The sequence below is a fragment of the Xiphophorus couchianus genome, chromosome 7, assembly GCF_001444195.1.
Source record: "Xiphophorus couchianus chromosome 7, X_couchianus-1.0, whole genome shotgun sequence".
NCBI classification, from domain to species: domain Eukaryota; kingdom Metazoa; phylum Chordata; class Actinopteri; order Cyprinodontiformes; family Poeciliidae; genus Xiphophorus; species Xiphophorus couchianus.
Window position 1 is genome coordinate 23787249 of NC_040234.1, and position 15701 is coordinate 23802949.

The 15701-nt window shown below is 39.6% G+C and overlaps 1 protein-coding gene across 2 annotated transcripts in view; it reads left to right on the top strand.

Annotated features, from left to right (window-relative positions):
• The window catches only part of cntn4 (contactin 4), a 227757-nt gene that overhangs the window by 183717 nt on the left and 28339 nt on the right, over positions 1 to 15701 (top strand). For both annotated transcript variants that reach the window (XM_028023527.1, XM_028023528.1), the window contains exon 12: positions 10673 to 10800. In XM_028023527.1, coding sequence (XP_027879328.1) covers positions 10673 to 10800 — 128 coding nt within the window. The remainder of the gene's footprint in view (positions 1 to 10672; positions 10801 to 15701) is intronic.

Genomic DNA, 15701 nt, shown 5'->3' on the forward strand with positions numbered 1-15701 from the left:
TATAGGACAGTATCAGACTCAGCAGAATAGTCAACAGCTTACATGTCCTCTATTGGAGCGTTGTTTGCACCACAAATAGATGACATCATGCTTCTTTTCGGACTCGGCTGCCCAGTTACAACTACGACATCACTCAACTGGTGGCGTTACTCAAGTGAAATGGAAAACCACCTGAACTCTGCAGTTGAGTTGAGCCGAGTTGAGTTGAGCCATGCCGCTAGCTGCTAGTAAAATCAAGGCAATAGTTAGCAAATGTGATCTGGTCCATTGTTTTATCAGGAATGCTTTTGTCCTCTGAAGTCTCCCATGGATGCCATCTTTGTTCAGTCTCTTTCTTTCTTACTGTTATACTTACCTTAACTGAGGTAAGTGATGTTCTGTAGATGTTCTTCTTGGTTTTTTTTGTAACCTAAATGAATCACTGAGCTGTTCTTGGAGTAATTTTGGTTGACTGGTCACTACTGGAAAAACTTGCCACTTTTTATCACAAATCTTACAAAATGAAGAGGAAAAAATAGGGTAAGGGGTATTTTTACAGCACTGCCTGTAGTGAGCAAATGTTCTTTCACAGTGGAAACTCACTTGTTGAAAGCAGCAGCAATCAATGTGAAAGTCCCTTGCCTATTTTGGGGGGGATCCATTATTTGAATTGTGACAGTTTTCCTCTCACACAATAGAAATTATAAAAACAGCTCAAAGACAAGCATATGTCTGAGTTATACATCAAAACGAGGCTTTCAAGTGTCTTTTTTGATTGCAGGGAAGCGCACAAAAAGCTGCAGTCTGCGTTTGTTAACGGAGCTCAGAAAAAAAAGAGAGAGAGAATGCAAGGAAACCACAAACACAGGCCCTTTCTTTGGACCTGGCTCTTTCCCCTGCGATTTCCACTTCACAGTGGCCCGTGATAGCTGCTGTGTGACTGATGTTATTTGTGTCTTTCATCTTGTCACAGAGCAGGGAGGATCAACACCGCGCAGCCCGCCGTCCTTTTGAGGGCTTGATCTCGCCCAAAACGCACAGCTGTTCCTCGGGATTACGTGAGCGCGCTCGGGCAGCTCCACCGCGCGCGCGCACAGCACATAATTGCCTCTTTTAGGAGAATTACAGCCGAGTCCATTAAAGCCGCGTGAGGCGGCAACGGAAGGAGCGGCACTTGTGTTCATCTCACCGGTGAATTATTGATACCTGCCCCCTTCCGCTGGCTTCTCCTGGGATGAAGGCAGCACACGTCCCCTCACATAATGGCCACTTTGTAGGCAGAAGGAAAGACGAAGAAAAAGATAAATAAATAAATGCTTTAATACTGCTCTCCCCCCCCTGTCACACACACACACACACACACACACACATCTTTTTCACCACTGCTGGGCCTTAGTTGACTTCTGCCGTGTTTGACCCCCTCCGCTCACCCATTAGCTTCGCATTGAAATGATGAAGACTTGTGCCGACAGCCAGTCTGCTCCTTTTTTCTGGAACGTCAGTAAAAGCGAAGCGCCGTACAAGCTCTCATATAAAAAACAGCAGGGAAAAAAAGCTGGAGAATGCAATGAATGGCTCAGGACAGCCTCGGCTCCGCTGGAGGCCGCCGAGGATTTAAGTCTTTGTGTTTACATGCGGCGCCACTTGTTCTCTCTCTGAGGAACCTCGTCTTACAAGATGCAGGCGTCACGTGGTTCCTGTCTTACCCCTGAGGATAAGGAGGTTTGGGAATGGAGCGAGTCCAAATGCAGGTACAATGGAATAAGCGTAATAATTTTGTTTGGATGAATTTAGCTCCTATTAAAAATTTCAGTGGCTATTTCTTGAGCCGCTGTTAAATGTACCGTAATTTAAAAATATATATAAGCATATCAATACAAAGTTTTAAATAAACGAGTCCCATCTTATTTTAAAGAACTTACAGGTCCATATCTTTTTCCAATAGAATGGAAAATAGCTTTTTTTATTCAATTGCTTTATGGCAGTTGCTAACTTTTAAAGATGAAATTGACACCACGAGTTACATAACGGCTAGCCAACATGAGAGCAGTGACAGCAAAGCTTTTAGCTCAAATGTGAGCTTGAAATGTAAAAATAAATAAAATGTCTGAGAGTAGTAGTTTGTTGACCTAAGAGTACCTTAGTCAGGAAATTAAAAGCTCTCTCTATCTGGTGAGCTCAGTCTTCATGTAATTAATGTCAGTGTGTAACAGTCATTTATGTTTTACTTGAGTTCATCTGTGGAAGGGGTTAATGTACTTGTCAAAACCTTATACCAGCTTTTCTTACATGATGCGGTTTTCCCTTAAAAGATCACTTCATGAAAAATGCTACATGTAAGTAAAGCTAAAATGCTGATTAAGTCAGACCAGAACTGCTGTTAAATGCACTCTTCATTTGGCTCTCAAACTGAGAAAGAACAAGTAGCTGCTACAGCTAATTATCGTGGGTAAACAAACAGATGTTTCTTTAAAATAAATTACAAATAGTCACATGAATGGTCTGGCTGCTGACTCTGTTGAAGTCATTCATCATTGCCTTGGCGCGAAGTGTTTTGTTTCCTTCCACTGTTGGGTTTGTTGGACTTTGTTGAGTGAGGAGAAATACGTTCTTTACTCTTTACTTCTACAAAGTCATCCATGTTTTCTTCACAGAAGATTTTTGGGGAACATAGGAGTGCTGGCTCTTTCCCTTTTTTGTTCTAATAAACGGTCACATACATTCAAGATATTTGGATCTTGAATCTTCAGCAACAGATTTTGATTTGGTTACATCATTCATATATTGTCTTTTGTGGTGAGGTGGACCTCTAAGGGCTGTTTGTGCATCAGAAAAGTGCTTAAAGGGACAGCATTATGTAAAATCTACTTTTTGAGCTTTACATCATGTTATAATCAAAAACATACCTGGAGTGTTGCTTTGATTTATTTATGCACTTTTTAGAAATCCTTGAATCTTCCGTGGCAACCATTAGGTGAGATGACCTCCTGAAGGCAGTTTCAGAAATAGGAGTAGTTTCTTAAAGAGACAGAAGCCCGATTTTAAGGCGTCAAATTACAAAGTCAATTTTTTTAGTGATATTTAATTTTTCTAACATCTGAAGGTAACTAGTTACTTGATTTGTGCTATAGAATGATTCTGTGTGGCTGGAAAACACCTCCTCCTTAATAATGATTTGTGTGCTTTAAAAAACAATTTAATCTTTTTATCACTTTAAGGACTTTGTTTTCTTGTAAAACATAATACATTGATATTCCACCTACATATATGTATTCAATGACTAATATTTATTACTCTCTAAAATTCCATTTTATAGTGTAGTTCTGCTCTAGACACACTATGGTGGTTAATGTATTCCACTCGTTTTCATAGTGCTTACTCTGCTGAACACTGTGGTCAGTTGCAGGACTGCAGTTCTGTTTGATGGGTTGTGTCTCAGATTTATCAGCCTGTAGATTGGATGTCATTAACTGTGCAGCGTCCCACACCATAATGTGGCCTCTTGTAACTGATGGTCATTGCTGGCTGCTCTGCATTCAGCACTTTTCCCTCTCGGTCTCACATAAACCAAGAGGCGCTCCGCTCAGCAGCACCATGTGGTTTCAAAGGTAGATTCACTTCCACTAACTGTCTCTGGACTTTCTTATCACATCTGCCACTTGAAAAAAAAGAGTCACTGAGCAAGGATGTGATGTTGGTGGTGGGGGTGTTGGGGTGTGTGTGCGTGTGTGTGTGTGTGTGTGTGTGTGTATGAGGGTTGGGAAGGTTATCACTAATGTCACACTGTATTAACCGCATTTCAGAAGTACATCCAGTCAGAGTCAGATTGAGAGAAGAAAAATAGGTCCAAACTTTTCTTTTCTCCCTCCACCAATACTAACCCAGTTTAACCATCCTGCAGATATTCCATCACCTTCACCCAATCAATGCCAGTACTAACACAGCCGCCCATACCACCACCACTTCCACATGTAATGGATGGATGGTCTATAGGTTTTGTAATACAGAGCTACTTTAGGAGAAAGTGAGCGGCTGGTTGGCTGCAGGGCACTGCTGTGAGGACACTATGATAGATTGAGGCTATGGTGTTGTACAGTCGCTGTTCTATGATGAATGTGTGAATTGGGACTGGCTGCATAATCTCTGTAAGCGCAGGGAACATTTCAGAAAATACCTCTGCTAATTCCAGAACTCTATCATATTTTGTATGGGTCATGCGGGCATATGAAAATATATATTTTTCAAACATGTTGTTGTTGCGCAACACCCCCCCCCTCCTTTCTGTCTCTACTCTCTCACTCTCGTACTTCCTCTTCTGAGAGGGGAGATGTGCTACCAGCTCTCCGTCTAACGGGTCCGTTGAGTTTCCTAAATCTGCTGGGATTTACCCTGTCCAGAACTGAAGTAAACTCTGTTTAAGCTGGTTTCGAGAAACGATTCGCCTGGTTATCTGACGGCCTACATCCAGGTGTCCCACCCTTCTTCCCCCTGTGAATTAGCCAGACTGAGCAGCCTACAGCCAACTAGTTTCACAGAGCACACCTGTTAACGGTCGCTCGTTCTCTATTTTACAACTTGCATTTGTTACTGAACCAGGTAGGTTTTAGTGACTCGGGCGAGTCCCAAGGATGAGGTTTTAAATATGGGCTACCAGCAACCTAAAAACATTTTCCACCTCTTCCTCTCCAGAATCAAACATCACAGCTATTTTACAACCATCAAAGAACTTTAAGGTGACTCATTAACTGAATGTCCACAACATCTTTTAGATTTTCTTTATGCTAAATATTTTATTAGTAAGGCATTTTTGCAAGGGTCAGTACAGCTTAATTCAGTAGCAGAAATAATCAAATAAGTAAAATCAATCATCTAGTCTATCTTTCCCTACTGCTGACACTGAGAACTAAAAAAGGGAACCTTTGAGAGAGACGGACGGAGTTTGGCGTTTCGAACCCCAGACCTGGCACGATGATGAAGAAGGTGTTGCAACAGGAGGAAGATGTTGATCGATGAAGGCCAGGATCTCCGCAGGTCTGATGAGCCTCCTCTCCGCATGGATGCTGAGGTCACACAGGACTTGGTGCTGGCAGGAAAAAAGGCACCAGTTCTTCTTCCTTGTCTTTGTCTTCATCTTTGTCTTTGGGGTCTGAACCCAGCCGATGAGAGAAGTGCGATTCGAAGCCACAGATTGTGGGCCAGACGGGTTGGTCTCCATGGCAGGACAGTCTTTGGCTCCGTGGCCCCGGCTCTTCTTCAGCTGCAGAGTTCTTTGTCCATCTCGATCTTGGCTCGAAGCTGCCCGGAGGATCCAACAAAAGGTTCCTCTTTTGCACCCACCTTTTATAGGGTTTATCCACCCCCCTGGTGCGCCTGCTGTCTGCTTAGACAGATGATCTCATATCCATCACTGTCTTACAGACATTTCCTGATGTCTGTGCTAATGTCTCAGGGTTGCTCAACCACCTGTTCCCATTGCCTGCACAACCTTTCACCTACTCTCTACCTCCAACATATCAGTGATGTTTAATTGCAGTTACACCTTTTTACACCATTTCAAGTTTAATGTCAAAATCACATTTATATCACATTTATTTTCTTTAGCTTCTCTGATTTAGCATTCATTTATAATTTTATAACCATAACTTATATCACATTTATTTTCTTCAGCTTCTCTGATCTATCATTCATTTATGATTTTATAACCATAACTTATTAATTATTCTTATTATAATCTTAATGTGAGTTATTACAGATGTTTTTCTGAAAAGAAACCAAGAATAATACATGATTCTAATTATTTACTACTAAAGTTACAGTTACTTGTTTTTCTTGTAGTTCCCACAAATATAAGTGTATTATTACAAGTAAACCAATATTAATATAAGTATTTTACTTTGAATCTTATCCAATTACTAATAATGTTTAGATTTAATTTTTTAAAACTTTCATGCTTTAAAATAGTCTCAACTATTTTTATAAATCTGCAGGCTGGAAACTTCCTCTTTTTCCAGGAAACCTGCTTTTCCTGTTTCATGACTCTCTCTGACTGACTATGATTTCTTATGATTAGATAGAAAAATGTAGAATTAAAGCAAAGTTTGCATGAGACAAAAACAACACACACAACCAGATTTATTTTATTGACACTTAAGTCTACTGTTGGGCCTTGATATCACTTGAGTGATTCATTTTAAAGATAACTTTATTTATTATTACTGTTAAACTAACTTTATTGACACTTAAGTCTACTGTTGGGCCTTGATGTCACTTGAGTGATTCATTTTAAAGATAACTTTATTTATTATTACTGTTAAACTAAAATCTCCAGCATGGGGAAGTGGGATGAGCTCGGATTTTCTTGACAATGTCTTAGTGGAATTTGTGCCATGCTCTTTTCATGTTCAGATGACGGGTTTAACTGTGGTATGTGAGATACACAAAGCTGAGGATGTTGTTTTCTAACTTATTCCCGCTTTAACCATGGCAACAATTTGGTGGTGTCAACGTATTCGGTCTAGTTCACAAGTTGCCGGATATCTGGGAAACCAAATAGATTTTTATGCTATTTGGGCTTTCATCCACATGTAAACTCTGTTTAATGTCACTAAAAGAGGATCATCGGGGCCTCCCTTCCCTCCATTCAGGACATTTCATCCCAGCGCTGCGTGTCCCGATGCTGAAACATCGTCAGTGACCCCTCACACCCCCACCATGGACTGTTCTCTCTGCTGCCCTCTGGAAAGGGGTTCCACAGCATCCGGTGCAGGTCCACCAGGTTCTGAAACAGCTTTTTCCCACTTGCCATCAGACTGCTGAACTCTTAACTGGACTGCACTCAAAAACTGGTTTCCACTTCATACCTTGCACATATACATAGCTAAGTAACTTCCTTTTTACTGTCAGTCCTGCACTTTATATTTTATATTCATATTTATATTCATATTTTATACTGTATTTTATTTTATTCTGGAATAACCTCATAACATTGGAACCTCAAAACATTGTCCTGAGCCGTATGCAACGAAATTTCGTTCTGTATACAGCCTGTGCATGCAAAATGACAATAAAGTCAGTCTAAGTCTAAGTCTAAAAACGATTCATAATAAAAACTATGGACAGTTTTTATTATGTCCACATGCGTTTGCGTGTGGACATCGGAGGCCCGAGATTTTGAGGTAAACACTTAACAGTCTGCAACAAATCATGTGGTGCTGATGTGTGACCATTGTTACCTTTTGGCCATGCAGTGGAGGAAAGATGGCCGCTATCAGAGAGGTGCTGATTGTTCCATTGGCTCAGACAAGTTTTGCTTGTTTGCTTTTACAAGTCCAGCTGCTCTGATATGTTAAGTTGCAAAGGAGACAGAGAGCTTGGAGGTCAGGTGTTTTCCACCAACTATCCCTCCCAATCAAGGCACAGTATAGTTCAATGTCCACATACTGACTTTTAACACTAGTCAACAGGCTTGTGTTTTATTAACTTTATATTGTATAGTTCAACCTATATGCTTGTACACACAAATAAATCTCCTGACGCCATGTCTGACCTAGGTTTTAGCTTTGCCCTACACTGCCCCCTATGGACTTGGCATGTTTAAAGGGTTTGTATGGATAAACACTTTTCTTCAACCAATCAGATGTGGACTAGATTATTTTATAAAACCAAATATTTCCGCTACATCGTTTTAAAAAGACCCGTGTGGACTAGGCCTTAGCCTTCAGCGCTGCCATCGAGGGTTCAAGTCCCAACCTTGGGACATTTGTTGCATGTTTTCCCTCTCTGCCATTACAAGTCATTACATTGTGTTAGATAAAAATAAGAAAAACAATGACAAACATATTCAGATCAGATTCTGATTCAAAACCATTAACAGTATATTTCAACTCAATTATAAAACAATAGTCACATTTAGTAGAGTATAACATGCTAAATGAAAGATCAGTGAAATAAAAGTAAAGGAAGTATCAACGTTTTATTTTGTGTATTGAGTGCATCAACATTTTAATCCACTAACAACAGATAAAGTTTATAAAATACTTTTTTTTTTTTATTAGAAGTGCACTGCTGGTCATAAGTCTACAAACACTCATCATAGCCTTGAATGCCGCATTGATTTTGGACATTGAAGAATTTGAAGTTTTCTTTTTCAGGATGAAAGGTGATGCAACAGTTTTTAGTGGGGTTTTTTTTAACCCTCAGCAAATCTCTGTTATAGTCTGGTTGGATATCTGACTGTGTTTCTGGCAGATTGGCTTTCTGTCACAGAAATTGAATTCACAGTTTGTCAGAAGAGCTGAAATCAGTTTTTTCCAGAAAATTTATGTTAACTTACTTTATCTGTCCAAAATCAGTTTTGATGTTTGTTTGGGGTCACTGTCCTGCTGGACACCCACCTGTACCCAAGTTTCAACCATCCCAAAAGAAGTAAAAGAATTTGAAGTTGGGCCTGTTACTTCATCCACTTTATGCTTAATGCTTCCACAGCTCTGTTTGGTTAGATCCTTCTCAGTCCATGAAGTTTGCTAACTTGCGATGGGCACCGCTAGCAAAAATGTTAGTTCCACTAATCCTAAAGCAATATCATAAACATTAGGTCTGTTAATGTACCACACCAACATGGTATTTAGTGGAAGCTAAAGCACTAACTTCAGTTCAAATCGGTCCTGGAAAGACTACAACCCTGACTTACCAATTTAACTTTGATATTATAATTTACATCTTTTATAATGCCTTAAATATTACATTTATGTTTTTATCTTGATCCCCAATATCCGTGTTTTACTTTATTTGAAACATTTGCTCTGCTATTAGCGTATGAACATATTAGCAGTTGTGTGCCCACCATTGAGTTTTTGACATAAAAATTAGTTTAGTCTGTTTTGTTTAGGGAAGAGTTTAATAGACACTTGTTTCAGGGTACTGAATTATTTGTGTTTTGACAGGTTTTAAGTGTTTATCTGTCAAACATTCCCTCTCTTGGTTGATTTCATAACAAAAAGATTTAGTTGGAGTTTTTTTCTTGTGATGAATGATTTAACTTTGCAGTTTGAAGCCATGCGGAAAAATATTAAAGTGCCTCAGACCTCTGAAATCCTGAGTGCCATCCGACAGCGGATGGCTCCGTTTTCTTTGACTCCCTCAACTATGTTCATAAGTAAATGCAGCAATTTTCCAGCCTCACATCCTCCCCCTCCACACAGTCCCTCTCCCCCCCTGCACAATCAGGCTGAGGACGTTTTATGTTTACAGCTTGCAGAATCAGCAGAGCATTTCAGATAATTAAAATTCAGCGTGCTTTGATGAGGTGGCCCACCCTTGAGTTCCCACAATACCTTGCTTTCAAGGGCACATTTTCCACTCCTGCATATTATTTTGAAAATGTCAACTTTTGTTGAGGCCTTTTGACCTTCTTTGGAGCACTTGTGGTCATTGCATAAAGGGCAGGAAGCCACTGTTGTCCCAGATATCTCGGAGCTACATGCTGAATTAATCAGCCCTGAAAATGCGAGGCTGTATTTTATATGCTGCATCTGAGAAAAAGTAGAAATGAATTTTCTACTTTTGGTAGAAAAGTAGAAAATGGTATGGTATCTTGCGTGTTTTTGTGTTTTTGCCGCAAGCAGCTCCATATTTCTGAACGTTATGACAACTGTTGGTCCTGATCCAATCTTGGGTATTGGAACAGTTCCTAATCAAAGTTCTGATCAGATCCTTGTTCCTGATTGTTTCTGTTTTATGAAAACATTTCTTATTAGCACATCAAAACAGACATATCCCTACAGCACCTCATCATGTCAGGCAATGACCAAAAAAAAGGTTATGAACTTTTTTCATTCATGTATAAATTTGTGCTGTCGCTGTTCATATCTTTGTGTTCTATACTGTATGTGAAAATGCCACAGCTGGTGAGCCCTACGCTGTCACAGTATTTCCCTATATTTGAATATGCAGCCTTGTTTTCCTATAGTAATGCACAAATGAATGTGGAATTTTCCAAACCGGTTACCATGGAGATGTTTTTATCAGTATTAGTTTTGTGTTTGCGTGTTCATGGGAAAACAGAGACTTAGGGTCACACGCATTACAGTCTTTGACAAATAACGGAGATGATATAAATATATCCACATATTTACACTGACTTGATTCATCTTGTATTCTATCAACTTTATATTCTAGCACACTATTTAAAGTAGTTCATACATCTGAACCTCCTAGCGCCATGTTTAACTCCTAACAGGAAGTCATGGTTGTTTTGAAGCAATTTGATTGGCTGACAGTTTTTAGCTTTGTGCTACACTGCCCCCTATGGGTTTGGCATGTTAAAAAACAACATTCTAGGCGATTTTGTGCAAGTTCATGTGGATGAAAACTGTTCTGAAACTGATCAAATTTTTTTAAAACAATGTGGCGGAGGTATTGGCTGCAGCTACGTGTGTATAAGGCCTTTATCAAAAACACTTTTCTGCTGCTCTCCTGTGGTTTTTCTCTGTTTTATATTTTAAAAAATAATTGATCAGTTTTTCTGTCCTGAAAACCATCACCATGTTTCACTGCGGGAATGGTTTGTCAATGATTTGCAGTGTTTTATTGTAAGAACAGGTCTATCTGGAAAAAGTGATTTTAATCTTGAGCAGAAATCTTGCCAAGATAAATTACATTAATATAGTACCAATATTCTCTTTTTTAACCACAGGGTCTCCATTCTGGACAATGGCAACCTTCGGATATGGAACGTGACCAAACTGGACGCTGGCCTCTACACCTGCGTTGCAAGAAACCAGTTTGGAGTGGCGAGCAGCACAGGAAGTGTTACAGTAAAAGGTATTTCTGTGTCCCTCCGTTTGATCATGTCTCTCTTTTTCAGCCCGTTCAGCAGAGACCCTGACCCTGCCAACACATGTTTGAAATGAATGTTTTCTTAGCTTTTGGCAGCGAGTGGACCTGTGCCATGTTCCATTTCAGCTGTTTGAAAAACTAAACCGAAGTGTTTGAAAGGATAAATAAAAAATGACCAGAGCAGAAAGAAGCATCCAGTCACTGCCCTCTGATAAGCACGCAGGGAGAATTACTTTTTTTTTTCTTTCTCTCCTCCCCGCCCCCGCACCTCCGTGTCGTCGTTACCGGGTGAGACACAGACGCATCGGCTGCTGTTTGTGTTTGTGGAGATGCCGAAGCAGTTCAGCTCCCTGCCTTGGCGCCTCCAGCTCTGTCAGAGGATATGCGGTGTGAAGAAGTCCTTGTGCTGTTTGATCATCTGGGTGGTGGATTGCATTTCTGCTCCGGTGTTATGACTTATTACACTTCATTAAAAATGAATGTGAGCCGGGTATAGAGTGCGGCGCGTTGGGTGGTTTTATTCAGTGCACGTGTCTGTTTTTCATGTCCTATTTCCACAGGGGGAAGGTGTTCTCGCCTCCTCGGCTTCCTGGGGGACTTGCTGACTTATTCGCTGAACTGTTCCCTCACTGTGACCCTCTTTGCACGGTTCACTTGTGTTATTGTTATTTCTTGTGTTGACCTTCCTTGTTGGCAGGCTTGTGTAGATTTATGGAATTATTGATCTTCAGTATATTGGCCTCGAGGAGGGAAGACCATGCTTTCACGTTCAGAAAGGTTTTTGTATAGATTTTCACGGGGAAACTGTTTGGCAATAATGACATTCAATAATTTACAATGTCATGAAAACGCTTAAGAATTTTATTAATCTGATTTACAAGTGAAGTTTTTATGTGTTGTATTTATTCCCCAAGATCACGGAAGGATTTATTTTTAATCATTTTGACAACTTAGGTTTAAAGATGAAAAAAACTCAAGTCTTGACTTACATAAGACCACCAAAGAGAGGATTTTAAATACAGAAACCTTCTGTTAAAATAACCATTTAATATTTGTACCAATACATTCAAAGCATCTATTTTTCTAAAAAAATACATTTCTACACCAAACTTTTATTCTTACACTTACATTTTCATCAATATGCTTGAATACAGCACAGTAATCAAACAGCTTCCTTATGGCTAACCCTGCTTAAATGTTGCTAATCACCTGGTGAACAACTGTCAAGTCAACAGGCTCCTTTGTGGTCCTACCATTTAGATAACAGTGCGTTACTTAACTTAAAAGAAACAATTTTATTTGTCCTCTGCAGTGGTAGGCACCGCTAACTAAAAAGTTAGTTGCACTATCCCTAAAGCTAATCACAGATATTAGCTTTTGCTGAAGCATTACACCAACACGGTATTTAGTGGAAGCTAACGCTAAATGGCTAAAGCACCAGCTTCAATTATGTTGATATGCAGCATGTGTTAATAGCTGCGTTTTCATTACAAACTTTATCAATATCTGCCGTGTGAACCGGGCATTAAAGAGTTCATAACAGTGATAACCAAAACGTCAACACGCATGTTGAACTTTATTCAACTGAAAGTTTTCAAAGCAGCCAAATAAACTAGCGCTAATTTAGGAGAAGATAAGTGGGTTAACATTTTCAAAGTTAGCAAAAGCAAATTAGCTCCACTGCTAGCACATTAGTGGATTAGCAGAGGTGAGAAAGTTATTGAGAAAGTGAATCATAGCCTTCCATTAGCTCAAAGCTGTTTAGAAATAGAGTTGAAATACACCATTTTGTATTTAATACATTCTTGTTAGATAAGTTTCTGTTTGTGAATATAATTGCTAAACTGAATTAACCTTTAACTGATATTCTGAATTATTGAGATCCACCTATTTTCTTTTTAACAATAAATTCCTGCATGTTTCAGAGCAATCAAACAGTTACCTTTTCATCTCTTGAGTTTTGTGACCAGGTTGCATGTTGTAGATATAAACCTGTAAACAGACTTGGCAAAATCCCCCCTTTTTTATTCTCCACCTGAGAGAGAACATGTCTGAGCATAACTGCACCTGAACATCCAGCTCTTATTGATTCTCCATCTTTAGGGAAAGGACGTACAAAGGTCAAAGAAAAAAAAATCCATTAAAATCATACCAAAAAAATATAAAATAAAAAATCCCTGGCCTATATGCTTAAAATTGATGTAAGCTTTCCATCATTCTCTGAAGTAAAATGATTTTTTTTCTATATAAAGTCAGAGCTTTCTTCTTGTGGGGCTTATGATTTTTGTTCCAAGGTTCAGTACATTTAATAGTCTTTCTTCTTCGGTCTATAAAATCCTGTGAAATGCAGTGTCAATACCACAGCAGCCTGCTATAACAGAACTTTTTTTCTCCAATTATCCATGTCGTTTTTATAAAAAGGTGTTTTTAATTGACTTCTCCCTACAAGCAAGCTTTTCATTGAATACTTAAAAAAAATCATTTTATTCATGTCCATATGAGTAACTCCAAGAAGAATATTCCACTTTGTATCCCTACATTAGTTCTCTTTTTACTGAAGAACACATCACATAATGGAATTTTAAATAAGTCCCAACTGGTGCTTTCTTCTGCAAATCACTATCAAGGCATGTTTCCATTTTCTGTTGAATTATAAAAGGTAAAATCCATCTATTATTAATGCTTAAAAGTCAGCAGCAGTTGAGGATGTTAGGGGCGCTCAGAGTGCATCATGCTGCTCATTTACGTGAATACCCAACAACAGAAATTTTCACAAGCCTTTACTCAATTGAGTTAACAGTGTAGAAATTGATCTGTATGAGTGCAACTTTGGTTTCTGGAGTTTATGTGACAGAGCAGCAAACAGCAAGTGGATTGAACTTAAACCAGGCTTTTTTAGTTACATTGACGTCTCAAACTGTTCCCACTCATAGCATAGAAAATATGAATTTGATGGGTTTTTAAAAATAAATCTGAAAAGTGCGGCATACATTGGTATTGAGACACATTTGACTGTTGTTCTTTCCAAAATGACTCAGAGTAGACGCAATGTCTGTGAACATCAATTTTCAAGCATAACCTCTCCGATTCTGAAAGTAGATTTAGCTCTTTATAATTCTGTGATCATATAAATTCACGCAAAATCAACATAGCTCAACAATTTCTCACACTGATGCATAATTGTATGTTTATTCCAAATGCTCTGCAAAAAATGCTAAAAATATTTTTGACAACTTAGGTGGCTGCCAACAATTATCTGCAAGTGGCAGTATTTCTGACTTCCACTACACTGGAAGTAAGGTCACATCTGCGTGTTCGCAGTGCACTACAATCACTCCACTGCTGCCAAGTTAGCAATTTTGTCTCTATATTTAGCAACGCTTCAGACAAAAAAAATTGAAATTGACCAAAATTGGAGACGGCAGATTTTACTTTTTAAAGGTCGGGATCAACCAGAAAACTAGTTACCATAGGACCATGGGTTGCCCAACCTTAAAATTCATGCTGCCTTTTCTTAGTTAGGTAAGCTTCTTAAACATACAAGTTTTATGGCCATCAGAGTAACACGGGGGTTAAAACAAATGGTGCCGTTTCTCTTTAGTAAATACTTTTAAACATATACATTTTTGATGAGACACTGTAGACTTTAGCTTTTTTCTTTTGCACTTCCTAAGACGTGAGTGAAAGTGATTGATTCTGTCTCACCACTTCTAAAGGTGGACGGCCATTGTTGTCCTCTTGGCGTAGACAGTCATCCCAGTTATTCTCTTGTTCCTCCTGTAAAATGCGTCTTTTATTCGACGGTCTTGCCTGTTTCCTTCCCACTGCCGCACGTTAAAGCTGCTTTCTGCTGCCGATGTACAAATGTTTCCTTTATATGATCTGTCACAGCTCATATTGTTTGCTAGACGGGACGGGGTAATTTATACGCGCCACTTCATTGAGGATTGCAAACCTGTTTAGCAGGGGGTTGGGAGGGGATTTGTGTAGTGGGATCAGCCCTTATGGGAGATGACAGTAGTTTATTCAAATTGACTTTGGTGATATGAACGCCGGAGGGGAGGGAAAAAAAGAAATACCTGTCAAATAGCGTTCGGTGTCTTCTTGTTGTGAATCAGCCACCTAGCAAAGCAGCGGCGGGGCAGATGAGCCCCGTTAATGTTGCTATTATCGCAACACTGGGGGAATATTAGCAGATTAATTGCTCTTGATTATGGATGTGCTCCCTGAATTTTGATTACAGCAGAGCGGAAGCTGTTGCAATTAGGACGGCTGCCGATCATCGCATATGGCCAATGGAGTTCAGAAGTTGTGAGATCGCATCGCATTCGCTTTCTGTTGGCTCCTCTGGACCATGAAGGCAATTAATCTCCACAAGCGCCGTGACACGTTGTGTTTGCAACTTACTTTAGAGAATATTCCGCGCTCTATCAGATCCTTGTTGCATTGTGTTCCAGCTGTGTTCAAAGATCTACTCGCTTTCTAACCAGTAATATGGCTCCACAAAACTTTTTTTTTTTAGCTGGCTGCCTCCAGCACCAACACGAGGTTTGTATATGGGGCTTTTGAATCTGAACCGCAGAGAAAAGATTCACATGAAAGATTCCCTTTCAGGAGTATTTGTAATTGCTGCTTTACCTTTCATCCAGTCCTATGATCAGGTCAGATTTTTAATTTCTCATCAGTTTATGGACAATTACCTTCAAAAAGTGCTGCTCTCACCACCAGGCAAACTGGGGTCATAAGAATGGAAGGTTACCTGTAGGTTAGTGACTCGTCATCAGGTTTTTGACCAGGCAGGCGTCTGTTTCGGTCTTTCTCTCTGTCAGGGTGTGTTTAGGAGTGTGCCGCATGAGTTTGCTCTGGCAGTTCACAGCACGCTGAAA